Source organism: Podarcis gaigeae (genome assembly GCF_964106915.1).
Source record: "Podarcis gaigeae genome assembly, chromosome: 10".
Lineage (NCBI taxonomy): Eukaryota > Metazoa > Chordata > Lepidosauria > Squamata > Lacertidae > Podarcis > Podarcis gaigeae.
Genome location: NC_139686.1, coordinates 5,146,252 through 5,173,375, shown reverse-complemented (window position 1 = coordinate 5,173,375; position 27,124 = coordinate 5,146,252). Strand labels below are relative to the sequence as shown.

At 50.1% G+C, this 27,124-nt stretch overlaps 1 protein-coding gene across 12 annotated transcripts in view; it reads right to left on the bottom strand.

Annotated features, from left to right (window-relative positions):
* Nucleotides 1-2,205: 2,205 nt before the first annotated feature.
* The window catches only part of NRF1 (nuclear respiratory factor 1), a 79,874-nt gene continuing 54,955 nt past the window's right edge, over nucleotides 2,206-27,124 (bottom strand). For 6 of the 12 annotated variants that reach the window (XM_083700558.1, XM_083700569.1, XM_083700564.1 and 3 more), the window contains 2 exons: nucleotides 26,723-26,847; nucleotides 2,206-4,412 (listed from right to left, as the gene is read on the bottom strand). In XM_083700558.1, coding sequence (XP_083556684.1) covers nucleotides 4,249-4,412; nucleotides 26,723-26,847 — 289 coding nt within the window. In that variant the 3' untranslated portion in view covers nucleotides 2,206-4,248. Of the gene's footprint in view, nucleotides 4,413-23,936; nucleotides 24,726-26,722; nucleotides 26,848-27,124 lie in introns of those variants that run through there. The other 6 variants (XM_083700561.1, XM_083700566.1, XM_083700568.1 and 3 more) reach the window with 1 other exon arrangement.

Genomic DNA, 27,124 nt, shown 5'->3' with positions numbered 1-27,124 from the left:
AAAAAACATTCCTCTTTGACCAGGCTTTTGGCTGATTGGCATCCAATACCCTTTTAAATGTGTTGTGGGAGGAGGAATTACTGCTTTGTCGTTCTTAATTGTTTACTGTGGTTTTTATACTGTGATTTTATGTTGTGGACCACCCCCGAGATCTTCAGTTGAGGGGTGGTATAAAAATTTAACAAATAAAAATAGTAGTATACCTGAAGGAGCGTCTCCACCCCATCGTTCTACCCGGACGCTGAGGTCCAGCTCCGAGGGCCTTCTGGCGGTTCCCTCCCTGTGAGAAGCCAAGTTACAGGGAACCAGGCAGAGGGCCTTCTCGGTGGTGGCGCCCGCCCTGTGGAACACCCTCCCAGCAGATGTCAAAGAGATAAACAACTACCTGACATTTAGAAGACATCTGAAGGCAGCCCTGTTCAGGGAAGTTTATAATGTGGGACATTTTAATGTATTTTTAATCTTTGCTTGAAGCCGCCCAGAGTGGCTGGGGAATCCCAGCCAGATGGGCGGGGTAGAAATAATAAATTATTATTATTATATATTATAGTAGTAATTCTGATTGCTAATTTCTGGAAACCACAAGAGGGGAGAGGGGGCTCTTATCCCCGAGTCCTCCTTGCGGGTTTATAACAGGCCCAAATCTCCCGTGAAAAGAGGAACAGACAGGAGGCGACATGGAACTTATTTCACTGCAGCCCAGGAATTCTGTTGGCAGGCAAGAGCAAGGCGGCTCAATGGTTTGACTGGCGAAGGCGGCTTCCTTATGGTCAATTCTGTTCCAGTCCTGCCTGTTTCATATGTTTAGCCCAGCTGCCTAGTGGGCCGAGATGGAGAGCCTCCAGCCCCCACCATCGGGTCCAGCCAGCCTGGCCCAAATTGCCTGGGAAGATGGGAGATGGAGTCTGGAAAACCCTGCAGTCGCCCCATCCCTGGTTTAAAACCAGAAACTTTGTGCATGGCTAGGATGTGCCCCTGTTTCTTAAAGATGCGCCATGCAAGAGAGGGAAGATTGGCAAAGGCGGCAGGTTTGGGCATGAGGTGTCAGCACAAGCGGAGGCCGCGAGGGAAGACATTTGTAAGAAATCCACCTTTTAAGTGCAGAATTTACACTGTGGAACTACCTGCCTATTGACGTCAGGCAGACGCCATCACCGTACTTTTGCAAAGAAACTTTTTTGTTTACCCTCTCCAGACACGTAGACTGTTGCTTTTTGTTCTGACCTGTTTGTTGCTGATTTTGTACTTTGATAAAATATAGAAGTAGTTCTTACTGAAAGTTCATCACTTTATTCTGCTTGCAAACCGCTTTGAGTTGCTCAGCAAATTTGGCTCTCCACAAAAAGCTCAATAACTTTGATGAAGCTTTCCCCAAAAAGTTGGACAACTCTGGTCAATCCAATGGGTAGATAGATCACTGCCAAAATTTTTTTTATGGTGGCTGTAGATCGCAGTCTCTTGGAAGTTGGACAGCCGTGTTTTATACAATCAAGCGGTACATGAGGGATGCTCAGCTGGTACAGAATGGAACTCTTAATATAAATTTTATGAAATAAACAAATGGTAAGAGAGAAACAGGGACGTGGGTGGCGCTGTGGGTTAAACCACAGAGACTAGGGCTTGCTGATCAGAAGGTCGGTGGTTCAAATCACCGCCATGGGGTGAGCTCCCGTTGCTTGGTCCCTGCTCCTGCCAACCTAGCAGTTCAAAAGCACAAAGTGCAAGTAGATAAATAGGTACCACTCTGGCGGGAAGGTAAACACAGTTTCTGCTCTGGTTCGCCAGAAGCGGCTTAGTCCTGCTGGCCACATGACCCGGAAGCTGTACGCCGGCTCCCTCGGCCAGTAAAGCGAGATGAGCGCCGCAACCCCAGAGTTGGTCACGACTGGACCTAATGGTCAGGGGTCCCTTTACCTTTTAAGAGAGAAACAGCAGGAGTCTGGCATCATTTGCCCCCATCGTGTGAGTTTCGGTAGTCCTAGGTGTAGTTCGCTCTGGAGTGAGTGGGAAGCCGTTGCTTGTGCAGGAGCGCTCCACGCAGCTTCCATGTTTCCACCTGCATTTCCAGTCCTCCATGAGGACTACAGGCTTGCACACACCCGCTGAGGCTTTTAAAGGAACTGGGTTCTACACGAGACGCAAACCCGATTATTAAGTTCTGCCCTTTTGCCACCGAGTGGAGAGAGAAGACGCGACAAGGGGAAGTTATAGACACTTCTGTAACAATTTATTGAATGAGGCAATAGACAGAATTTGGGGGAACAACAGGTACTTCCATGCTCTGCTACAGGACTGCGGGTGGCTGGGAACGAGGATGGTTTATCTTTGGGTCTCGGGGAATAATGTCTCAGTCTATCGGAACGTTATTCCATTGCCAAAAAAAGAGAGAGAGGAAACACGGACTGTAAAGTCACACCTGACATCTTCACGACGACGATAAAAAATAATAATATTTTTAAAAAATTTTAAAAAATTAAGTCAGAGACCTGGGCTTTTGTTTCTACAGGAAGGATTCCCTCCCCTTGATTTAAGTCCGGGGTGTTGGTGGTGGGGGGACGGTGATTACACATTTGAGATTTTCTGTTGTGTTTTTTTTTAAAAAAAAACACAAGTAAATACAAGAATCTGGAAAAAGCAAAACCCTGCCCTGAAAGGCTGGGACAGGCAAGGAGAGGTGTGGTAAATGGGCTGTGTAAAAGAATGCAAATAACTAAACTAATTACCACGTACTATTCTCAGCAGGAAAGGGTGCTTGAAATAGGAAAATAAGAGAGTGATTCTTTCTACCTGTGAGGCAACAGCAGCTGTTTGCTTAGCTGGGGCCAGTGAAAGCCTTGGCCCTGTCTAAAACAGCTATCAAAAAATGCCTGGGGGAGACGTGAGAGGGGGGGGGCAGCCCTCCCTGAGCCCTCATTCTGGGGCAGGGGGCTATCACCTTTCCCTTTGCCAACTCCGCACAGGGACTGCGGGTGCCCAGCCTCGCTGGCCACATGTCTTTCGTAGATGTGCAGACCCTGGGCCCCTGCACGGCACAGCATGGCAGCCGATGTCGAGTTTGCAGCCCTGGGGGCACGGAGGGAGGCCCTGGCCGCCACAAAGGGGATGTGCGCAGCTGGGGTCGTGGGGTGGGGCTCCAAGGGCTCCGAACAGCCGCCACGAGAAAGGAGTCTTTGGATGGGCCGCCGCCCCAGGGTGCCAGGTGCAATTTGGAGGAGAAGGGGTCGGGGAAGGAAATCGAAGCGAGAATTGTGGGTGGGATCTAGCGTGCAATCTGAAGCCCTTCGCCACCCGAACTGCTGCCGGGAGCTGAAGGCCAGGATCTCAGCCACGTGGCTGATGAGAGCGTGCTTAAATGCCACCCGTGTCCCTTCGCAACACCCAACGGGGCCTTTCTACTGGTGGCTCCCTCGTGCCTTTCCGAACTTGTCATTCCAGGGGAGGAGAGTCTAAAACAAAAACGCACGCAGAAATTCACCAGTGGGGAAAGGAGGCTTTGGAGGGAAGGGAAGGCTTGGAGCATGGACTTAAAAAGGAGGACAGAATCTCGTTCAACGGGTCACAAAATAACTTTGGAAGGAAGGAACGGAGGAAGAAAGATGCCTCCATTGCAAGTCAACAGACTGCAGCCCTCGCTGTCTCCTGCAGGACTTTTCTTACCCTTTCAACGCCTTTGCGAGAAAAAGAGAGGAAGCCTCTTTTCCCAATTTGTCTTCTCAAGCCTTTGCTTTCTCTATCTCTCTCTTTTAAAATATATGTCCATGTTAAAAGGATACCTAATTCTCGACGCGAGGAAGGCGGAGGAGCCTGGCTTTGTGGGGGTCTGCCGGGCCAGGAAAGCCTGCAGGCAGCCCCACCGCGGACCCCGCCTCCCCCCCCCAAGAAGCCCTGAAAAGAGAGGGCTATAAACCTTCTCTGCCCCATCTCACCCCGGCTTTGAGAAAGGAAGGTCCATGCAGTGGGAGACGAAGGCTTGGCCCAGCCTGCCCCAAACAGTCTTCCTTGCTTTCGCGAGGCCAGAGAGAAGCTGTCAAAGTCGCAGCTCCGAAATACACCCTGTGGGTTTGTGTGTTGTTGTTGTTTTTTCCTTTTTGTTAAACGAAACCTTTTTTTTTTTTTTTTTTTTGCTTCCAAAGCTGCGAGACTCACAAATGCCACCTGATTGCACCTCCGCAGAGGCATAGAAAAAAAACTATTCGCACAAGGGAGGAGGAAGCTGCTGCAGTGCCATGATCCTGCCGCTCTTGCCCGTCACTGCTCCAGAGTCACCACCTCCACGGCCTGGCCGTCCATGGTGACGGTGCTGTCTGTTATCCTGGCGGCCACGGGAGCCATGGCGACCTGAACCGGACCGTTGCCCTGAGCAAGGCTGGTGACCACCGTCTGGTACATGCTGACGGGGATCTGGACGAGTCCTGTGGAGAAAGAGAGAGGGTAGAGGGTCAGGCGAGGCTGGGCAAGGCGCTGAGTCAGTTCCTGCGATCATGGAATCACGAGACTTGGACGGGACACCGGGGGGTCATCTAGTCCAACCCCGCTGGCAAGGCAGGAATCCCAACCAAAGTGTCCCTCTGGCAGGCGGACGCCCAACCTCTGCTTAAAAACCTCCAAGGAAGGAGACTCCATTCTTCCTGAGGATAAGTGGGAATCTAATTCCCTGTTCTGATGAAGAGAGCAGAGCAGAGGTTATATTTTTTGAGAATTCTCCGGGAAAACAATCTCTCAAAGGCCCTGTTGATGGCATTTTGCCATTGTACTGTGGAGAGTGTATTAACTTATGGTCTGTGTGTGTGGTTTGGGAGCTGCACGGTCAGGGGAAAAACAACGCTGTCCAGGGTTGTAAAGACTGCGGAGAGAATAATTGGGTGCACTCTTCCCATCTTGGATCAAATCTACGCTTCCAGGTGCCATAAGAAAGCTGCAGAGATAGCGCAGGATAGTGCGCACCCCGTAAATGATCTCTTTCAGCTTCTGCCTTCTGGAAGAAGGTCCAGGGTTATAAAGACCAGGACCAGCCGCCTGAGAAACAGTTTCTATCCAAATGCGATTTTGGTTTTAAACGCAGTGTAAGGAGTCTCTATGGGAGTATATTGTATTTAAAAATGGGGTATCAGAGATTTTAGGGGGTTAACCAGGTTGGGATAGCCGGCTTGTTGGTTTTTGAATGTCTGATGTAGATTTTTCAATTTTGTTGTTCTGTATGGGACAATGGCAATAAAGATTATCGTATCGTATTGTATTTTGAACCCACTGGTTTGGGTCCGACCCTCCAGAGCAGGAGAAAACAGGCTTGCTCCAAATTCCAAGGGACAGCCCTTGAGATATTTGAAGATGGCTCTTATATCTCCTCTCAGTCTCCTCTTTCCCAGACTAAAACATCCCCAACTCCCTCAGCTGTTCCTCATCAGGCTTGGTTTCCAGACCCTTGACCATTTTTGCTGCCCTCCTCTGCACACCTTCCAGCTTGTCAACATCCTTCATAAATTGTGGTTCCCAGAGATGGACACCATATTCCAGGTGTGGTCTGACCAAGGCAGAATAGAGTGGCAGCCGAGAAGAGCATTCGCTTTTTTTGCTGCTGATTTTTGAAAGCACCTGAAAGCAAAAAGGGACCCATCTTCTGCCTATAAAAGAGAGCTGTTGAGCCCCTTTGCCCAAAGACTAGCCCAGGGGGATGTTTTTTTAAGCCCAATGGCCGCCTTCCCTTCTGGGTGACCTTCTAAGGACCACATGCAACAATTGTGACTTTGTGCAACAGGTTAGATACAACACACCCCTCTCTATCCTCAATAGACAAGCAAGAGGATCTATAACAACCACAACCACAACCACAACAACAACAACAACAATTTATTATTTGTGCCCTGCCCATCTGGCTGGGTTTCCCCAGCCACTCTGGGAGGCTTCCAATGAAGATTAAAAATACATTAAAATGTCATACATTAAAAGCTTCCCTAAACAGGGCTGCCTTCAGATGTCTTCTAAAAGTCAGGTAATTGTTCTTCTCTTTGACATCTGGTTGGAGGGCGTTCCACAGGGTGGGCGCCACTACCGAGAAGGCCCTCTGCCTGGTTCCCTGTAACTTGGCTTCTTGCAGGGAGGGAACCGCCAGAAGGCCCTCGGCGCTGGACCTTAGTGTCTGGGTAGAACGATGGAGGTGGAGACGCTCCTTCAGGTCTACTGGACCGAGGCCTTTTAGGGCTTTCAAGGTCAGCACCAACACTTTGAATTGTGCTCGGAAACGTACTGGGAGCCAAGGTAGGTCTTTCAGGACTGGTGTGATGTGGTCCTGGCAGCCGCCCCCAGTCATCAGTCTAGCTGCCACATTCTGGATTAGTTGTAGTTTCTGAGCCACCAGATTATGGTTGTCATTGTTTCATATTATTACTATTATTTCGTTATCGTGTTTATATCCCACCTTTTCCTCAGAGGAGCTTGAGGTGGTCTACATAGTTCTTCCCTTCTCTTTGCTCATTCAGTCCCCACAACAACCACATGAGGTAAGGCTAGGGCAATAAACAGTGACCAAAACAACCCAAGCCAGCTTTGTGGCTGAGTAGGGAATTCGAACCCTGGTCCTAGCCTGACATTCTTGAGCGCTGCACAGCACAGGCTCTCATTACAAATATGTAACTCGCTCTACGTGGGGCTGCCCTTGAGACTGACCGAGAAACTCCAGCGGATGCAAAATGCCGCATCGAGGCTCCTCATGGGGTCCTTGCCGTGGGATCACATTCACCCGGTGCTATACCAGCTGCACTGGCTCCCAGTGGAGTACAGGGTCAGGTTTAAGGTGCTGATTTAAACCTTTAAAGCCCTATACAGCCTAGGACCCTCGTACCTACAGGACCGCCTCTCCTGGTATGTCCCATGGAGGACCTTACGGTCTTCAAATAAAAACATCTTGGAGGTCCCAGGCCACAGGGAGGTTAGGCTGGCCTCAACCAGAGCCAGGGCCTTTTCAGTACTGGCCCCAATCTGGTGGAACGCTCTGTCCCAAGAGATCAGGGCCCTGCGGGACTTGACATCTTTCCGCAGGGCCTGCAAGACGGAGCTGTTCCACCAGGCCTTTGGTTTGGACTCAGTCTGACCCCCTCCTTCTGTAATCCTCACAGATCTCTAGCCCAATGGTTGCCCATAATTTGATTCTGAATTGATTTTAGAATGAATTATAGAATGCACTTCAATTAATTGCTTGCGATTTTATGTAAATGGTGTTACTTTTATTGTTGTTAGCCGCTCTGAGCCCGGCTTCGGCTGGGGAGGGCGGGATATAAATAAAATTATTATTATTATTATTATTATTATTATTAGAACCTCTTTAGCAAAAATTCTTGGGTCTGGGAAGCGGAATCCCTGAGCCTCTGAAGGAGGGGCAAAGCGAGTCTGCCACAGACCTCGGATTTCATTCCTGAAGGTCACTGTTTAACAGCAGCAGGAGGAGGAGGAGGCTGAATGTGATTTGAGTGTCCTCATATCACTTTGCTGTGCAGACAAGGAAGCTTAAGCCTTAAGCGCTCTGACCTGGTATCCAAGGAAACTCCAAATTGGGCAGGCCTGAGCCGTGCCTGGTTGCTCTTTCTTAGATGATCGTGGTGCTCTTGGGGTACCACCAGGTAACACCACCTTCTCCCCAGAAAATCAGGTAGATGAACCCTGTCTGAGACAGACTCACCGAATGGGGGTGCTGCTCTTTCAAGCCCCGCACCACAATAAATCGGTAGCAGAACTAGGAAACTTTAGGCCAGGGGTTAGCAAACTTTTCCAGCAGGGGGCCGGTCCACTGTCCCTCACACCTTGTGGGGGGCCGGACTATATTTTGGAAAAATAATAATGAACAAATTCCTATGCCCCACAAATAACCCAGAGATGCATTTTAAATCAGAGCACACATTCTGCTCATGTAAAAACACCAGGCAGGCCCCCCCAAATAACCCAGAGATGCATTTTAAAGAAAAGGACATATTTTACTCATGTGAAAACACCAGGCAGGTCCCACAAATAACCCAGAGATGCATTTTAAATAAAAGGACACATTCTACTCATGTAAAAACACGCTGATTCCCAGACCACAAGCTGGATTTAGAAGGTGATTGGGCCGGATCTGGCCCCCGGGCCTTAGTTTGCCTACCCGTGCTTTAAGCCAAAACATTTTCAGAAATGAGCCATGATCTAGCAGCAACACCTTATGTTATCATGAGATAGTTAATTTTTTCTCTCCCAGTGTTAGATTCCAGGGAAAATCACCCCCCCCCCCCATTCTGAAGCTGCCTTTTCCCCTAAAAGGAAAATAAAAACTTACTTGTACAGGGAACTTAGGAGAAACTTTTCTCCATGGGCCATGTGTTCATCCCCTTCCCTCCTCCCCTTGCATTGATCCAGTTCAGGCATAGGCAAACTCCGGTACTCCAGATGTTTGGGACTACAATTCCCATCGTCCCTGACCACTGGTCCTGTTAGCTAAGGGTGATGGGAATTGTAGTCCCAAACATCTGGAGGACCAGAATTTGCCTATGCCTGATCCAGTTGGTTACTTCCTAGTATGATCAAACCATAGTTTACTGTTACATCTCAGCCTTCCAAACTGTCTCAACTGAGCCAGTGAGTGACTTTTGTTAGAAACGGGCCTCCGTACCAGCTATACATGCCAGGAAGCAAAAGATGGACCTGTTGTTTTGCGCAGGAAACCCTGGTTTAGACACGATCTATAGCAAGCCGTCTTAAAAACTAAACTACTTTTTTTGCAATTTAAAAATCCTGACTACACTCCAGAGCTGGCTGTTAAAACTTGCCAATGCTCTAAACTCCTATCTGCTAAACAATTCAGATCACAGATTCATTCATTCAATCAATCAATCAATCAATCAATCAATCAATCGCCCATCTTCTTCTCCCAGGAGCTCAAGCTGGTATAAATGGCTCCTCCGCTCCTCATTTAACCCCCACGACAACCCTGTGAGGTTGGTTAGGCTAAGAGGCAGCGACTAGTCCCCAAGGTCACCCAGTGAGCTTCACAGCCAAGTGAGAATTCGAACCCTGGTCTCTCCTGGGTCCACGCTGGCAAGCCGAGATCAAGCATATTGCAGAAAGACGTGAGGAGGGGGAGACCTCTGGAGGAAACGAAGCCGAAGAGCCAAGCCAGAATGCAACGGTACACATCTACACGATAATTCGGTTAAAAACAGCAGGAAACTTAATTTGGGGTTTGCTACAAACATCAACAACCTCATAAGGTTTTGGACTACAACTAGGGCTGCCAGTAGTAATCTCAAACCCAAGGGGGAACCAAGTTGGCAAGACGGGAGGCGCTGTGGGTTAAACCACAGAGCCTAGGACTTGCCGATCAGAAGGTCGGCGGTTCGAATCCCCGCGACGGGGTGAGCTCCCGTTGCTCGGTCCCTGCTCCTGCCAACCTAGCAGTTCAAAAGCACGTCAAAGTGCAAGTAGATAAATAGGTACCACTCCGGCAGGAAGGTAAACGGCGTTTCCGTGTGCTGCTCTGGTTCGCCAGAAGCGGCTTAGTCCTGCTGGCCACATGACCCGGAAGCTGTACGCCGGCTGCCTTGGCCAGTAAAGCGAGATGAGCGCCACAACCCCAGAGTTGGTCACGACTGGACCTAATGGTCAGGGGTCCCCTTTACCTTTACCAAGTTGGCAAAGGCTGATTTCACTCATGTGACCTCTCCTGAAATCACGTGAGCACAAGGACCCTGCCTCATGCAGCCTACAATATGAATCCCAAAAGTGGGGAGAAAAGTGAAGGGCAAGGGTTGCGATTGTAGGAACAGCTTCTCGCCAGCGATCTTAATCTTACTTTTATGGTTGTACGCAGTGCTTCCCCGCCCCTTAAAAAAATGTTTAGGGGTACTCTCATTTTCCTACTCATATTGAAATACTGCCCCTCAATGAGGCCAAACTTAGATTCACGAAATGTTTAGGGGTATGCGTCCCTCCGCAAAAACAAAACAAAACAAAACGCTGTGTCGTTTTAAACTATCTTTAATGTTGTAACCTGCCTCGGGAGGAGGGACGCAGGTGGCGCTGTGGGTTAAACCACAGAGCCTAGAACTTGCTGATCAGAAGGTCGGCTGTTTGAATCCCCGAGACGGGGTGAGCTCCCGTTGCTCGGTCCCTGCTCCTGCCAACCTAGCAGTTCAAAAGCACGTCAAAGTGCAAACCTATAAATATCCCAAAGCCAGAGTTCTGTTGCTGCATTTAAAAAAAGAAAGAAATGAAATACAGTGGTACCTTCAGGTTACAGACGCTTCAGGTTATAGACTCTGCTAACCCAGAAATATTACCTTGGGTTAAGAACTTTGCCTCAGGATGAGAACAGAAATCGGGCTCCGGCGGCACGGCAGCAGCAGGAGGCCCCATTAGCTAAAGTGGTGCTTTAGGTTAAGAACAGTTTCAGGTTAAGAACGGACCTCCGGAATGAATTAAGTACTTAACCCGAGGTACCACTGTACAGTGGTACCTCAGGATGCGAACAGGATCCGTTCCGGAGGCTCATTCGCAACCTGAACAGAACGCAACCCGCTTCTGCGCATGACGTCATTCTGCATGTCTGCGCATGCGCGAGAGGCGAAACCCGGAAGTAACCCGTTTCGTTACTTCTGGGTCGCCACGGGATGCAAACGTAACATGAGGTATGACTGTATGGCCAAACTTGCCCCTTGTCACTGGGGCAGAGAGAGCACGTTGGGCTGCAAGCTGGGATAAAAGGAAAGGAGAGAGATGGAGGAAGGAAAAGGACAGGTGAGCGAAAAGAGGAAAAACAAAGTACAGTGGTACCTCGGGTTAAGTACTTAATTCGTTCCGGAGGTCCATTCTTAACCTGAAACTGTTCTTAACCTGAAGCACCACTTTAGCTAATGGGGCCTCCTGCTGCTGCCACGCCGCCGGAGCACAATCTCTGCTCTCATCCTGAAGCAAAGTTCTTAACCCGAGGTAATATTTCTGGGTTAGCGGAGTCTGTAACCTGAAGCGTCTGTAACCTGAAGCGTCTGTAACCTGAGGTACCACTGTACAGAGAGGCTCAGACGAGCCTGCAAAAAGCAAACCGCTGTGCTTTTAAAGGGGAATGTTTAAACTCTGCTAAGATATAGAACTTGCTAGTGCAAGTCAGGAAGGATATCATTAAACAATATATCCTCTCCTGCCTCCCTGAACATTCCCACACTCACAGTGGCACCTCGGGTTAAGTACTTAATTCGTTCCGGAGGTCCGTTCTTAACCTGAAACTGTTCTTAACCTGAGGCACCACTTTAGCTAATGGGGCCTCCCGCTGCCATGCGATTACAGTTCTCATCCTGAAGCAAAGTTCTTAACCCGAGGTACTACTTCCGGGTTAGCGGAGTCTGTAACCTGAAGCGTCTGTAACCCGAGGTACCACTGTAAAAGGAAAAACCAAGAAAGGTCAATGTGCAATGAGACCATTGCTAAATATGTCCTTCAGCCTGGCTTCATGCCGTTCTGGCCTCATGCACAGAACGGGAGCTTAAAAACCGGGAACTGTCTGTGCATGCACACAAAAACACACACAAACGTCCTTTGCTCCAAGGGGATTAAGCTGAATCGCTCCCCAGGCTTGGATGCAACGGCCTTCGGCGCCGAGAAAGCGAGCAAAGGGAGAGGCGGGCAAGTTCCCTGCAGGACCCCAGAGAGCAGCCGCGGTTAAAGCCCCAGAGATATGGTAATCAGGTCTGGGACTGTCACCCCACGCATCTGCCCCTCTGATTAGCCTTAATCTAGTTGGCACATGTTAATCTAAATCTTGGGATTTCGGACCCTTTCAATGGTATTAAAGAGAAAATCCCTTTGCTCACAACTTGGGCAAGGGCGGGGTGTGTGTGTGGGGAGGGGTGAAGAGCACGTCTGTAGGGCTGTCGGCTCTGCTCCCTGGTGTGGCACCCTGCCCCAAATGAAGGCGCACGAATTCCGGGTGCAATCCATGGGCGGTTTGGGGTGGGGACTGGACCAGGGTGGGCCTTGGGGAAACTTGCAAAAACTTCAGTCTGTTCAGAACATGGGAAGGCAAACTAAGGCCCAGGGGCTGGATCCGGGGCTGGATCCAATCGCCTTCTAAAACTTCCCTAAACAGGGCTGCCTTCAGATGTCTTCTAGAAGTCTGGTAGTTGTTGTTCTCTTTGACATCCGATGGTGGGCATTCCACAGGGCGGGGGCCACTACCGAGAAGCCCCTCTGTCTGGTTCCCTGCAACCTCACTTCTCGCAATGAGGGAACCGCCAGAAGGCCCTCGGCACTGGACCTCAGTGTCCAGGCAGAACGATGGGGTGCGGAGAGGCTCCTTCAGGTATACTGGACCTGAACGTAACATGAAGCGGACGTAACATGAGGTATGACTGTATTATCCAACCATCTCCATCTTGGAACCGAGCCTACTTGCAGCTTGTAGCTGTAGCATCCAGAATAATTTTGCACTTCTTACGTTTTCACTCATCGCCCTCCCTCCCACCCTTCCCCTGCTTTGAGTCACTGACATTGTGCCCAATATAGAGTTCTGGAGAACCTGAAAGCTTGCCAAACCCGCGTGACATTTTGCCTGGTCCCAGTACTTGTCCAAGGGTGGATCTGGAATAACTTTTGAAGAGGACCTGCATCAAAAGCTCTCTGAAAGTCCAAGAGTAAAATATCTACCAGATCAGCCCTAGCAACCTGCTTGTTCACACTCTGCAAATTCAAAGTATTGGTGCTGACCTTTAAATCCCTAAACAGCCTCAGTCCAGTATACCTGAAGGAGCGTCTCCACCCCCATCGTTCAGCCCGGACACTGAGGTCCAGCGCTGAGGACCTTCTGGCGGTTCCCTTACTGCAAGAAGCCAAGTTACGGGGAACCAGGCAGAGGGCCTTCTCGGTGGTGGCACCCGCCCTGTGGAACACCCTCCCACCAGATGTCAAAGAGAAGAACTACCACCAGACTTTTAGAAGACATCTGAAGGCAGCCCTCTTTAGGGAAGCTTTTAATGTTTGATGCATTACTGTATTTTAATATTTTGTTGAACGCCACCTAGAGTGAGCGGGGTATAAATAATAATGATGATTATCATCGTCATCATCTAAAATGTTGGCATGGTTTCTTTTTGCAGAAGCCGTGCTGATCCTTCTGCCTCAAGACTTATCCTTCTGTGGGTTTTAACGATTCTTTCTACCAATTGAACCTGGGTCAGACGTTATGTCGACAGGTCTATGATTTCCTGTTTCCACTTTAGGTGCCTTTCAAGCAACCAATGTTACAATGGCTGTCTCCTAATCCTCTGCTAAGGAGTTTGATTTAAATTCCAATCAACACTTGTTTTGTTGTTGTTAAAAGCAATTTCTCACAAGTTCTTTAGAGGACTGCGGGTGAATGCCGATGGCTTGTTAAATCTGTCCCTCAGCTCTAACATTTCACCTCCTGTCTCCTCCGTTTGGCAGAGTTGCTCAAGAGACCTGCCGGGAAACAATGGCTAGGGAAAAGGAGAAAAGAGAGAGGAACTGGCTGCAATTCATTGCTTACGAGCTTCCCACCAGAAGGCTTGTAGCAGGAGACAGAAGGCTCAGCTAGACAGAGCGTATCTGATAGACCTTTCGGCTCGATCTGCTGGGACTCTTCCTGTCTCAGGCTGGCGTGAGGAATCAGCACCCAGAAATGGGGAAATTTAACAAAGCGACGAGTTATTGCAGTTTGCGGCTGCGGAGAAAGGCGAGCCTGAGTTCCTGGGTGCAAGATGGAGAAGGGCTGTAGCTCAGGACAGCTGCCTTGCATGCAGAAGGTCCCAGGTCCACTCCCCAACGGCACCTCCCCAATGGAGATGGGAGAGACTCTTGCCTGAAACCCTGGAGAGCGGCTGCCCGTCAGTGCAGACAATACTGGACCATTGGTCTGGCTTGCTATAAGGCAGCTGCCTAGGATCCTATATCCGTCAACAATGTTTAGGCAACACAATGACCATATGCATAGGTAATAGACAATCTTTATAGAATTCCTTCAAACAATAACAAGTTCAAAATGAAATCTTAGATTTAAAGTCTCTGAAAGTCTTTGAAAGAAGTGAGGCACCAAACTCTGTACAATGAAATATAAGCTGTGAAGCTTTGTGTCTTCAGCAAATATCATGTCCAATACTGAACAGAGATTCCGGGATATTGACTGCTGTTTCGTAGATCTTCGTCAGCGTGGTGGGGGAATATAGAATTGTTTCATAAAAAAGGTAAAGGGACCCCTGACCATTAGGTCCAGTCGTGGCCGACTCTGGGGTTGCGGCGCTCATCTCGCTTTACTAGCCGAGGGAGCCGGCGTACAGCTTCTGGGTCATGTGGCCAGCAGGACTAAGCCGCTTCTGGCGAACTAGAGCAGCGCATGGAAACGCCGTTTACCTTCCTGCCGGAGTGGTACCTATTTATCTACTTGCACTGGTGTGCTTTTGAACTGCTAGGTTGGCAGGAGCAGGGACCGAGCAACGGGAGCTCACCCCGTCACGGGGATTCAAACCGCCGACCTTCTGATCGGCAAGCCCTAGGCTCTGTGGTTTAACCCACAGCGCCAGTCGCGTCCCAGAATTGTTTCATAAACCCATCTTATTTTGAATGAATATATGTGAATGAAAATATCAAATGCTGTAGAGCAGTGCTCATGTAATAATGGCTACATTATTCTCCCACCACGCTGACGAAGATCTACGAAACAGCAGTCAATATCCGGAATCTCTCTTCAGTATTGGGCATTATATTTGCTGAAGACACAAAGCTTCACAGCTTACCTTTCATTGGTACCTCGATTCATTCAAAGACTTTCAGAGACTTTGAGACTAAAGATTTCATTTTGAACTTGTTATTGTTTGAAGGAATTCTATAAAGACTGTCCATTACCTATGCATATGGCCATCGTGTTGCCTAAACATTGTTGACGTTCTCTTTTGCAACACAGGGGTTGGTTTAGGTCCGGTAGGACAACCTCAGAGAGATACAGTGACCTCCACACAACGGTGGCTGCCCCATGGCCTCTTGTTCTCATTTCAGAATCTGCAGGGCAAAGGGGAGCGTGTGTTTGCGTGTGTCCGTGGGGTGGAAAGAGGCCGATTCTTCTTGCAAGCTCCCCGCGCAGCTGTTTACCGGCTACGGATTACTGCAGTCACGTGATCCGCTTCCCAGCAAAGCCAAGCTGTCCCCGGGACTGAGAAGGTCACTGCTGGGAGATGTGGGGCTGGAGAGGGAGAGGAGAAAAAGGCAGGCAGGCAGGCAGGCAGGCAAAGCACTGCCCTCCCCAGTGCATCAGGGGGCAGGATTTGCAGCCAGAAGGGCTACAGAGCTGCTGCTCAGTTCCTGGCACCGCACGCCAGAGAAACGCCAGCACATCCGTGTCCTCAGCCACCCATCTAATCAGAGGCTAAAGCGAATGCTGGCAAACTTCACCAGCTTCCCTCTCCGCCCCATTTGCCTCCTGAGTTGCACCCAAGAGAAGTGAGGAAAGTGGCGTTGGTATTCATGGAGAAAAGAGATTACACACGGGTGCAACGCGCAGGCATTTCTGGTGCATGGCCTAGAAGCTTTGCATTCTGGCCCCAAAGGTGCCCCAGATGCGCAGGAGCAAATTCTTGTTGTTATTTTATTGCATTGCCTTGATGATATCCCACTCAAGGTGGTGTACATGGTTTTCTCTCTCCTCATTCAATCCCCACAACAACCCTGTGAGGTAGGTTAGGCTGAGAGGCAGTGGCTGGTCCCCAGAATCACCCAGTGAGTTTCACGGCGGAGTAGGGGTTTGGACCTTGGTCTCTTAGGTCCTGGTCTCTGTCCCAGCTCCTGCAGTTCAAAAGCACACCAGTGCAAGTAGTGCTCTTGTTGTTGTTTAGTCATTTAGTCGTGTCCACCTCTTCGTGACCCCCTGGACCAGAGCACGCCAGGCACTCCTGTCTTCCACTGCCTCCCGCAGTTTGGTCAAACTCATGCTGGTCTCTTCGAGAACACTGTCCAACCATCTCGTCCTCTGTCGTCCCCTTCTCCTTGTGCCCTCCATCTTTCCCAACATCAGGGTCTTTTCCAGGGAGTCTTCTCTTCTCATGAGGTGGCCAAAGTCTTGGAGCCTCAGCTTCAGGATCTGTCCTTCCAGTGAGCACTCAGGGCTGATTTCCTTCAGAATGGAGAGGTTTGATCTTCTTGCAGTCCATGGGACTCTCAAGAGTCTCCTCCAGCACCAGAATTCAAAAGCATCCATTCTTCGGCAATCACCCTTCTTGATGGTCCAGCTCTCACTTCCATACATCACTACTGGGAAAACCATAGCTTGAACTATGCATGGCCTTTATTGCTCTCCTTTATCTGTGTTGGGTTTCTCTCGAATCCTGTTCAGAATAGGGGCTTGAGCAGGGAAGGCCAAGGCAGCGCTAAGCAACACCGCAACTAGATTAGAGACAGTTGCATCTTAGAACTGGCAAGTATAGAATCACAGAATTGCAGGGTTGGAAGGGACCCCAGCGGTCATCTAGTCCAACCCCTTGCAAAGTAGGAATCACAACTAAATCACAACTCATCTATGACTGCACGTTGTATTAGGTAAAGGTAAAGGGACCCCTGACCATTAGATTCAGTCACGGACGACTCTGGGGTTGCGGCACTCATCTCGCTTTATTGGTACAGCTTCCGGGTCATGTGGCCAGCATGACTAAGCCGCTTCTGGCGAACCAGAGCTGCGCACAGAAATGCTGTTTACCTTCCCACCAGAGCGGTACCTATTTATCTACTTGCACTTTGACGTGCTTTCGAACTGCTAGGTTGGCAGGAGCTGGGACCGAGCAACGGGAGCTCACCCCGGTGCGGGGATTCGAACCGCCGACCTTCTGATCAGCAAATCCTAGGCTCTGTGGTCCCTCTGCGCGTTGTATTAGCAGTTACTAAAAAGACGTAACACTTTTTCATTTTCGTTTGTAATAAAGCCTGTTTTTAAGCAGGGAGATGAAAAGCCAGGAATCAACATTCTCAGAGGCTCAGTGAGAACAGGGGGACAGGAAGGAAGTGGGCCACCCCTGCAATCTCCCACTGGCCTGCAGCCTAACACAGCACAGCACATTGAAAAACGACTGGGGATAGTGGCGAAGACATTAAACGGCACCAAAGTTTGCAGGTTTCCCCCACAGAACAGCTAGTTTATCTGGGCAGTGAGAATTTCAACAGAAGCACGCTTACAAATTCCTCAGTCCTTCTCCAGTCAAATTATTGTAGTGGGGAGGAAAATCAGGAGAGGCAATATGAAAACAGCGATGTTACGACTGACCAATGAAATGTTAAAATCAATCCACTATGTGAGTTTTATATGAGCTGCCCAGAGTGGCTGGGCCAACCCAGTCAGGTGGGCGGGGTACAAATAATAAATTATTATTATTTTATATTTGCATCATCTGCACTTTTGAAGAAAGAAAGGGCACATAGATTTTTATGCATAGTGGGGGCCATCTCAGAAGACATATTCCCCCTTGTGTAGGAATGGATGAATCCCGTACAGGGCAATTTCTGCAGGGCTCTGTTCGATCCCATTTCCACAATAATCTCTGAACATTTTTTTTTAAATCCTCTGTATTTAAATGTATATTTTATCACTGTGTGTGTGTGTGTGATGTATGTATTTTATCTCAACGTATGCAATGTACAAATTTCAAAATGTACTTTATTTTAATACATGTGGTGTTTTTTAATGCCAACCAGTAAATTTTTCGAACTGAGCACCATAGCAGAAAACTCAGAGGCGCATAATTGCATTCAGATCTCTGAATTAGTCTAGAAGGTGCAAATTGGGTCATTCTAATCCTCTTCCATCCCTGCTCTCGTGCGAGAAGCAGAGCAGGAAAATTCTCTCTTCTGCCTTTTGCTAACTGGAGCGGGGAAGCATCGTTTTGGGCTAGAATATTAAACTCGCGAACAGGGGGAGTTAAGTAACACTGAACTTCGTGGGACTGACTTCTGAAGCTCAGGCCGGCACAGCACAGAAGGATTTGAGTTGATTAACCAATCAATCAACTCAAAAGCTGCAGCCTTAGCCCACGTGCCAGTGGCCCGGCTCCTTGGGCAACCGCTGCCCATGGAGGGAAGATGAGCGTCTCTTCCTGATCTCCAATGCTTCCCCTCTCAGCAGAAATGGCTGCGATTATCGCCTCTCCTCTGCTGATGCTTTATAAATGAGTCACCTAAAATGTCCTGAGTGGTGGCAGCAGCGGCTGAAACCAAGTCACAGAATGCAGGGGGCAGTCAAGGCCGGTTCCCTGGGGCAAAAGCATCCACTCCCAGCCTGAGTTCCTGATACAGTCACAACACAATTCAAAGTGTTGGTGCTGACCTTTAAATCCCTAAACAGCCTTGTTCCAGTATACCTGAAGGAGCGTCTCCACCTCCATCGTCCAGCCCGGACACTGAAGTCCGAGGGCCTTCTGGCGGTTCCCTCACTGCAAGCAGCCAAGTTACGGGGAACCAGGCAGAGGGCCTTCTCGGTAGTGGCACCCGTCCTGTGGAACACCCTCCCACCAGGTGTCAAAGAGAAAAACAACTACCAGACTTTTAGAAGACATCTGAAGGCAGCCCTGTTTAGGGAAGCTTTTAATGTTTAATAGGTTATTGTATTTTAGTGTTTTGTTGGAAGCCACCCAGTGTGGCTGGGGAAACCCAGCCAGATGGGCGGGGTATAAATAAATAATAATAATAATAATAATAATAATAATAATAATTATTATTATTATTATTATTATTATTATTATCATCATCATCATCATCACAGCAGCTTCAGGTTGTGTTTTTTGGGTTACGGACTGTTGAAACCCAGAAGTACTGGACCAGGTTGCTTCCAGGTTTCCGTGGACGCGCATGCGCCGAATCGCCGAATCGCAACCCGTGCATGCACAGACGCAGGTTGCGAATGCTGCGGCTTGTGAACATGCATCCCGCACGTTCGCAACCTGAGCGTCCACTGTACTGCCATTCTCCTACCAGCTGGGAGCATGAGTGACCAACCTTCCCTGCCCTGCTAGGAAAGGGCTACCCACCACCCCTTTTAAGATGCAGAGAATCTCCAGAAAGTGCAAGGAATGTTAAGACGAGCTTGCTGGATCAGGCCCGTGTCCCATCCTGTTCTGAGAGTGGCCCTGGGAAACTTGCATGCAGAGTTCAAGCACAAGAGCATCACTCTCTACTCCTGCAGTTTCCAGAAACTGGGATTTAGATTGAAGCATCGCTGCCTCCGACCGTGGAGGCACAGCCAACCTGGCTAGCAGCCATTGATAGCCCTTTTCCTCCATGAATTTCTCTCATCCCTGGCCCCTGCGACAGTGAGTTTCACAGTTTTAATCATGCGCTGCAGAAAGAAGGACCCGATGATCTGACTTGAAGCAGCTTTGTACGCTCAGCCTGAAAAGAAAGCTCCTCTAGCTGCTGAGAGAGGACCAGATTTTCAAGTCTGCAGGGACAGCGGCCCAAAAAACCTCCGAAACCCTTTCTGAGGTCTCCCGCTTGCTGAGGCCCAAAATGGCTGCCAGCTTCTCCTCCCGTCAACAGCGCAGGCTGCTATTCCTTGGCGCAGAGCAGGAGGGAACATATTGCAGCGGGCGGTGAGCACCCGAGGACGGCCATCTATTCCTTTAAATGCAACGTTAATGCCTTGTAATCAGCTTTAATTTTTAAACAGGCCCAGTCCCTCCTGTCCATTTCCCCTAATTCAGGCCACGTGGAAGGTAAAACGCTCCTGCGCTTTAAAGGGAAGACACACACACAAAAATAAAAATAGATGCCATCGCCTGTGACAGCTGGAGGGAGCGACTGATCGGCCCCATTAATGGGAGAGGATGTCAGGGCTCCCAGCAGAGAAGGAAGGAGCTGCAGAGCGGGGGGGGGGGTGGAGAAAAGGGGGTGCCGCAAGCTTCTCTAAGAGCTGCAAGGCAAAGGGAGTAGCATGCTGGCACGCCTCATTTATGTAATGCTTTAGACGGCCAATGTATTCCTCTCTGTATGTGACAGAGATACAGCCGCTTCAGGTGGCGTTTTTTCGGGTTACGGACTGCCAAAACCCGGAATGGGTTACAGTCATACCTCAGGTTGAAGTAGCTTCGGGATAAGTATTTTTGGGTTGCGCGCTGCGGCGACCTGGAAGTAACGGAGCATGTTACTTCCGGGTTTTGCTGCTCGCGCATGCGCAGATGGTCAAAATGATGCCATGCGCAGAAGCGGCGAATCGCGACCCGCGCAGACGTGGGTTGTGTTCGCTTCTGGGTGCGGAATGGATCCCGTTTGCATCCAGAGGTACCGCCGTACTTCCGGATTTCGGCAGTCACGCATGCACAGATGCGCTAAATTGCGCTTTGCGCATGCGCAGAAGACCAAATCGCAACCCATGCATGCGCAGACACGGGTTGCGAATGCTGCGGGTTGCAAAGATGCATCCCGCACGTTCGCAACCCGAGCATCCACTGTACCCTTCCCAAATTGCAGGTGGGGAATGCAAAGCCAAGCGAGGCAGAGTTCTGCTCATGCCCAGAGATGCCACCCATCATTAGAGACAGGATGCCCTTCAATGGGGAGAGGGATGCCACGGGGTCCGTTGTGGCATCAGGCTGGTCACCGAGGGAGCAGGAAACTGGGCTGGAATGGCCTCCACCTGCAAGGCTCCAGGCCCACTGAGCCAGGTCAGTAGGGTGTAGTCAGCGCCACGGGGCTGAATTCGCCATCATGCTCTCTCAGTCCCAGCTGGTAGACAGGCGGGCACACATCAGGCCCTGCCTAGACAGCAGCCTGGCTTCAGTCCCGCTGTGTCCCGGCCGGGTGCTGCAATGCCTGTGCTGGGGCCCCGTGGCAGACGTAAGAAGCGCATGCCCAGTCCCTACTGGCAAGCGTTAATGTCCAGGAGCAGTCTAGAACAACCAGCAGAAGCAAACCAAGTGCTGGGCTTGGATTTGCAGTGGGCAGCATTGACCATGGGGCTGGACGCCTCCCCACTCCAAACACACCACAGTTCATCTTCCCAGGGCATCCCAAAAGCCACCAGTCATATTGAGAGAGAGAGGGAGGAAGAGATGGTCACATGACCTCCTGAGCTCGGTGTTTGATAGATCACTGAGACGAAGTGACATTCTGGAACAGTCAGGATTGCACCTGCAGTTCCACAAATAAAGCACCCAGTTTGCAGAATTCAGCTCTCTGAGAAATGTCTTTTTCATCATTTAATGAATCAAGTCTTTAGTCCTTATTGCTGTGTCCCTTCCTGCAGGGCAGGAAGAGGGCTGGGTGGGATTTCCGTAGCTTCGGTGAGCAGCAAAGCTCCTGACCCACAACTAGCAGATCTAGAACTGGAGATCAGGAAACAGAAGACGAATTGCGCACGTTCTGCCAATGTACCTAATCCACGCCGGTTGCAGAAACCATGCTTTATTGGTGCAGAATTTGGATTGAGTAGGCATGTAAGGACACAAGAGGAGCCGGCTGGGTCAGGCCAATGGCACACTTAAGTCCAGCATCCTGTTTTCACACTGGTCAACCGGATGCCCTGCAAGAAGGATCTGAGCACAAAAGCTACTTCCCTCCTCCTGTGGCTTCTAGCAACTTGTATTCAGAAGCAGGCAGCCTCCCAGTTTGCAGGCAGACCACAGCCACCGTGGCCAGTAGCCACGGAGAGCCCCCTCCGCTATGAATTTGCCACCGAACTTGTACTCATGGGAGCCCCTGCCCCTCTGCAAACAGGTTGCTCAGATTCACCCCAAAACATGACTTCAGTGTCAGAGCTAATAATATAATAATAATAATAATTTATTATTTATACCCCGCCCATCTGGCTGAGTTTCCCCAGCCACTCTGGGCGGCTCCCAATCAAGTGTTAAAAACAGTATAGCGTTAAATATTAAAAACTTCCCTAAGCAGGGCTGCCTTCAGATGTCTTGTAAAGATAGGATAGCTGCTTATTTCCTTCACATCTGAAGGGACGGTGTTCCACAGGGCGGGCGCCACTACCAAGAAGGCCCTCTGCCTGGTTCCCTGCAACCTCACTTCTCGCAAAGAGGGAACCGGCGCTGGACCTCAGTGTCCGGGCTGAACGATGGGGGTGGAGACGCTCCTTCAGGTATACAGGACCGGGGCCGTTTAGGGCTTTCAAGGTCAGCACCAACACTTTGAATTGTGCTCGGAAACGTACTAGCTAAGGCTAGGTACACGTGAGGTGCTGAAGCGAGTGCGCTCTCCTTCTTCGCTGAATAACCGCAGCTGATTTCCATCGACTGGAGTTAACGGGAGAAGGGCTAGGAGGAGAAAGTCCTCTTATCAGTTAAATTTGGTGTCTAAAATGTTCCAGCATGGAGAGACCGCTGTACCCTGAACCCTGGAAGCAGAGATACAGCTTTCTGACCCTTGAAGAACATCCCTTCTGCCACCCACTGACTTTATGGTCAGAGAGGGTTCTGGGCCGGCCTCCACTAACCCACGGCGATACGGGTAACAGATACGGCTATTTCCTTGCAGGAAAGGACGTCAGGATTACTGAACTTTGGCAAAGCTCTTGCTAAGAAGCGAAGGACGGGCCGGAGGAGGCATACATAATAGGATGATGAACGAGCCCATTCGTTCGCATCAAATCTAGGGCAGAATGAATTGGCTGGTTAATTCCACCGCTCACTAAGGCTCTTCGCCCTCCTTCCCCTCCCTCAGCTATTCGTGACCAATCAGATAGCTGCCCCCTTAATCTTCTACATCGACAGAGTTCTGCGCTAATGAAGCCCCCCTGATTGGCTACGCCGGAGAGCAGACGACCGTGTAACCGGGCAGATCCTTTCCTGGGTGTCGGGTGGGAGAGGACTGGTCTGCCCAGAAGGCAAAATACAAAAAAACACATCCAAGCACGAGCCGGGATGCTGAGCATTTGCGCTCCGTGCAATAGCAAAGAGTCTCCTAGTTCTGCCTGCTCACCAGCGAAGGGAAAGCGATCTGCCAGTTATGTAATTCTAATTTATTATTTGTACCCCACCCACTCTGGGCGGCTTCCCCAGCCACTCTGGGCGGCTTCAGACAAAGATGAAAAATACATTAAAATGTCACGCATTAAAAACTTCCCTGAACAGGGCTGCCTTCAGATGTCTTCTAAATGTCATGTAGTTGTTTATCTCTTTGACATCTGGCGGGAGGGCGTTCCACAGGGTGGGTGCCACCACCGAGAAGGCCCTCTGCCCGGATCTCTGTAGCTTTGCTTCTCGTAGTGAGGGAACCGCCAGAAGGCCCTCAGCGCTGGACCTCAGTGTCCGGGCAGAACGATGGGGGTGGAGACGCTCCTTCAGGTATACTCGGTATACTTCAGGTAAGAACACTACATGGCCCAATGCCCCCAAGGGCTCCCCAGCTCCCAGCCTAGCTTAGTCAGAGGCACCAAACTCTTAATGCCACCCAAAATTAGAGCAATGGTAGGAGAGAAGAAGGGACGCGGGTGGCGCTGTGGGTTAAACCACAGAGCCTAGGACTTGTCGATCAGAAGGTCGGTGTTTTGAATCCCCGCGATGGGGTGAGCTCCCGTTGCTCGGTCCCAGCTCCTGCCAACCTAGCAGTTCGAAAGCACCTCAAAGCATAAGTAGATAAATAGGTACCACTCTGGCGGGAAGGTAATCAGCGTTTCCGTGCACTGCTCTGGTTCGCCAGAAGTGGCTTAGTCCTGCTGGCCACATGACCTGGAAGCTGTACGCCGGCTCCCTCGGCCAGTAAAGCGAGATGAGCGCTGCAACCCCAGAGTCGGCCATGACTGGACCTAACGGTCAGGGGTCCCTTTACCTTTACTTAGGGGAGAAGAAATGGTATGGGGATGGAAGGGGGGCAGGGCAGAATGTCAGCAATGCAACCCCCTTTATCATAAATGTCAAGACTGGGTATGTGAAGAATTCGAAAGACTTGGCTCACCTGGCTTGTTCAAACGTTGGTCAAATAATGGTCAAATATTTTTCAAGCATTCACTTTATTACAACAACAGCAACAAAAAAAGAGAGGGTACTTTCATCATCTACAGATTTTGATGCTCACACTAATTACAAAAAAAGGGAACCCCAAAGCCGTTAACTGTTACTGCGAAACAATGCAATTGACGTTTTGAAAGCTGAAGGCTATTTCCAGGCCGATGTAAGGCAGACGCACGTGGGAAAGGGGAAAACAGCCTGCGTTCCCTGCAGCAAGCAAAATGGGAGTCAGGGGGTGGCTGTTTGCGTCTGAAAATGGCTGGCCCCCCTGTCAAGAGCCACTGGCTGTTCTAGCTGGTGACCGTTCTAGAAGCTTTCATATGAATCTGCTCCTGACTGCTGCAAGGATGTGGGGCGGAGGCCCTATACCTGCCATTGCAAAGATATGGGCATCATCACAAAACTTGGGGGGGGGGGGGGACCTTGAGCTGCCACCAATAAGTTGGCATTCTCAGAATATGTGACAGTATTTGACCAAGGTCAAATCACAGGCCTTCTTCAAGCTGGCAATATCTGACCAGTGTGCCAACCCTCTTGGAAAAGTAACCATTTCATTTCTGAACGGGTGAGCGAGGCAGAAGGGCTCAGAGGGGGATTGGGACCGGCAGCTCTGTCCAACCCGTCTCAATCCTTAGCTTAAAAGGGATGCCAATGTCCTTTCCATGCCGTTTCCTGCGGGCCAGATGATGTAGGAGTGTGCCATGGGGACGCCCCATGTGAGGTTCACGGGGTCAGCAGGGGCTTCGCTCCCCACTTCCTCTGGGGCAACAGGAGCTGCAAGATGTAAGGCAGTGGGGATTTAGGCACTACAATAACTTAATAATGCCTGCGTCGCAGGGGGGGGGGGGTTGGACTAGGTGACCCTGGGGGTCCCTTCCAACTCTACAGTGATTCTGAGCGCAGACCAAGGTCAGAGCGGCTTCAGGCACAAGTTGGGTCCGAGAGAACAAGCAACCACCAGCCCTCTAGCACGTAAGAGAGCCCGCTGGATGAGGCCAATGGCCTACGCACTGTGCATCCTCTTCTTGCAATAGCCAAGCAGATGCCTGCAAGCAGGATTTAAGCACAAGAGAAACTCTCCCCTCTGATGCTTTTCAGCAGCTAGAATTCAGAACCATTACTGCCCCGGCTTGGAGCACTGAATCGCAATTTGCTGCAGGGTGAAATTCGAAGTGCTGGTTATTAGCAGCCCCAGCTCCAGCGGATGAGGCTCTCAATGGCTGCAAAATCCTCTTTGCATAGGATGGGCTAGGAACACCTGCCCCCCCGGGCAGAAAGCAGAACAGTCTTGCTAGAACGCTCTGTGGTTCTGCAGGCCTGCCAGAGTCCCGCTTTGCAAGACCCAGTAGTTGCCAAGAAAGTCTTCTTTGGGCAGGGCTGGAGCAGCCAAGCAGCCTCAGAACTGTTTGCCCTGCTGAAGGAAGGAGGAAGGTTTTGGAACGCTGTGCTGAACGCGTCGCAAGTGACTTGTTTACCAGCTGCAAGGTGCCTGGGCTCTCGGGAGCAGAAAAGCAGCAATTAAGCAAGCAGAGAGACCGCGTACATTTCTATGCTTGGTTACCGGCTCTGAGGCCCAACGGAGTAAACAGCATGAGGGATGCTCAGGTCTACGCCACACAGGGAACCGTACGGAACCGCCTTACACTGAAGCAGACTGTTGGCCCAGGCATGCTCTCTCTTCCTAGGCCCTATCTTGCCAGCCCTGATTTCCACACTTCCTAGAGGGTTTTTGCCTGGCTGGGCTGTGCCCCTGAGGTCTGATAATACCTAATAATAATAATAATAATAATAATAATAATAATAATACAGTCATACCTCGGGTTGAATGTGCTTCGGGATGAGCGCGTTCGAGTTGCGCTCCGCGGCAACCCGGAAGTAATGGAGCGCATTACTTCCGGGTTTCGCTGCTTGAGCATGCGCAGATGCTCAAAATGACGTCATGCGCAGACGTGCCGTCGCTAGTTATGTTTGCTTCTAGATGCGAACGGGGCTCCGGAACGGATCCTGCTCGCATCTAGAGGTACCACTGTAATAATAATAATAATAATAATAATAATAATAAACAACTTATACACTGTCTATCTGACTGGTTTCCCCAGCCACTCTGGGCAGCTACCAACACATATAAAAACATAATAAAAAATCAAACTTTATAAACTTCCCTATATGGGGCTGCCTTCAGATGCCTTCTAAAAGTCACATAGTTGTTTATTTCCTTGACATCTGATGGGAGGGTATTCCACAGGGTGGGTGCCACTACCAAGAAGGCCCTCTGCCTGGTTCCCTGTAACTTCACTTCTCGCAGGGAGGGAACCCCTAGGAGGCCCTCGGACTTGGACCTCAGTGCAGAGACCTTGTGCAGAGGTCTTTCCTGTCACCTGCTAACCTGACCATTTTCCCCCAGTGAAGCTGTGGAACTGAATCTGGGACCTCTGTGTGCAAAGACCTGAGTTGAGGGGCTCTACCCATGTCCTGCAGCCACATTCTCAGTTGATGCAAAATGTAGGGGGGGGGGGGCGGGCGGGAAGGAAGCAGAGGGGCCTATAAAATGGAGAAGTGAATTCTGCAAACTTTCCTGCATTCTGAGGGCCCAACAACTCAGGCAGCTACTCCTTTTGAGGCGAGTAAACGACAAAGCGGGTAGATTTTACTGCTCTGGCTGGGAACCGCCTTCTTTGGGCCCAGTGAGACTTTGCAACCCCATCCATCAGTCCGAGCGAGTTCACAAAGGAATCAGGAAGAAACGCAATTGCATATCTGCATCGGCCTACCGTTCGCATCTTGAACCCCGGTGAGCGCGCCGACGGCTGCTGCAGTTTCACCGGACAAGACAATCTGGCCTCCACCTTGGAGGGTGGCTTCTGCAAGCGTGGCGACGGCGTGGGCGGCTGCTTCGCTGCAAGGCAAGGAGAGGAGAGGTTACCAAAACGAGAGAGAGAGAGAGAGCGCAATGAAACATGTGCTGGGCATGGACAGGGGTCCCAAGCTCAACCTCTAGCCCTGGGAAGTTGAAAAAAACAAGTATTCGTGACTCAAGGTAACAGGCAAAGTTGGAGAGATGATGGGGAACATCTCTGTGTTCACAAAAGCCCTGCAGAAGTCAGGAGCCACCAGAATATCCCCACCAAAGCATCTTCTTCCTTTGTTTATTTCATAAAATCTATACCCTGCCT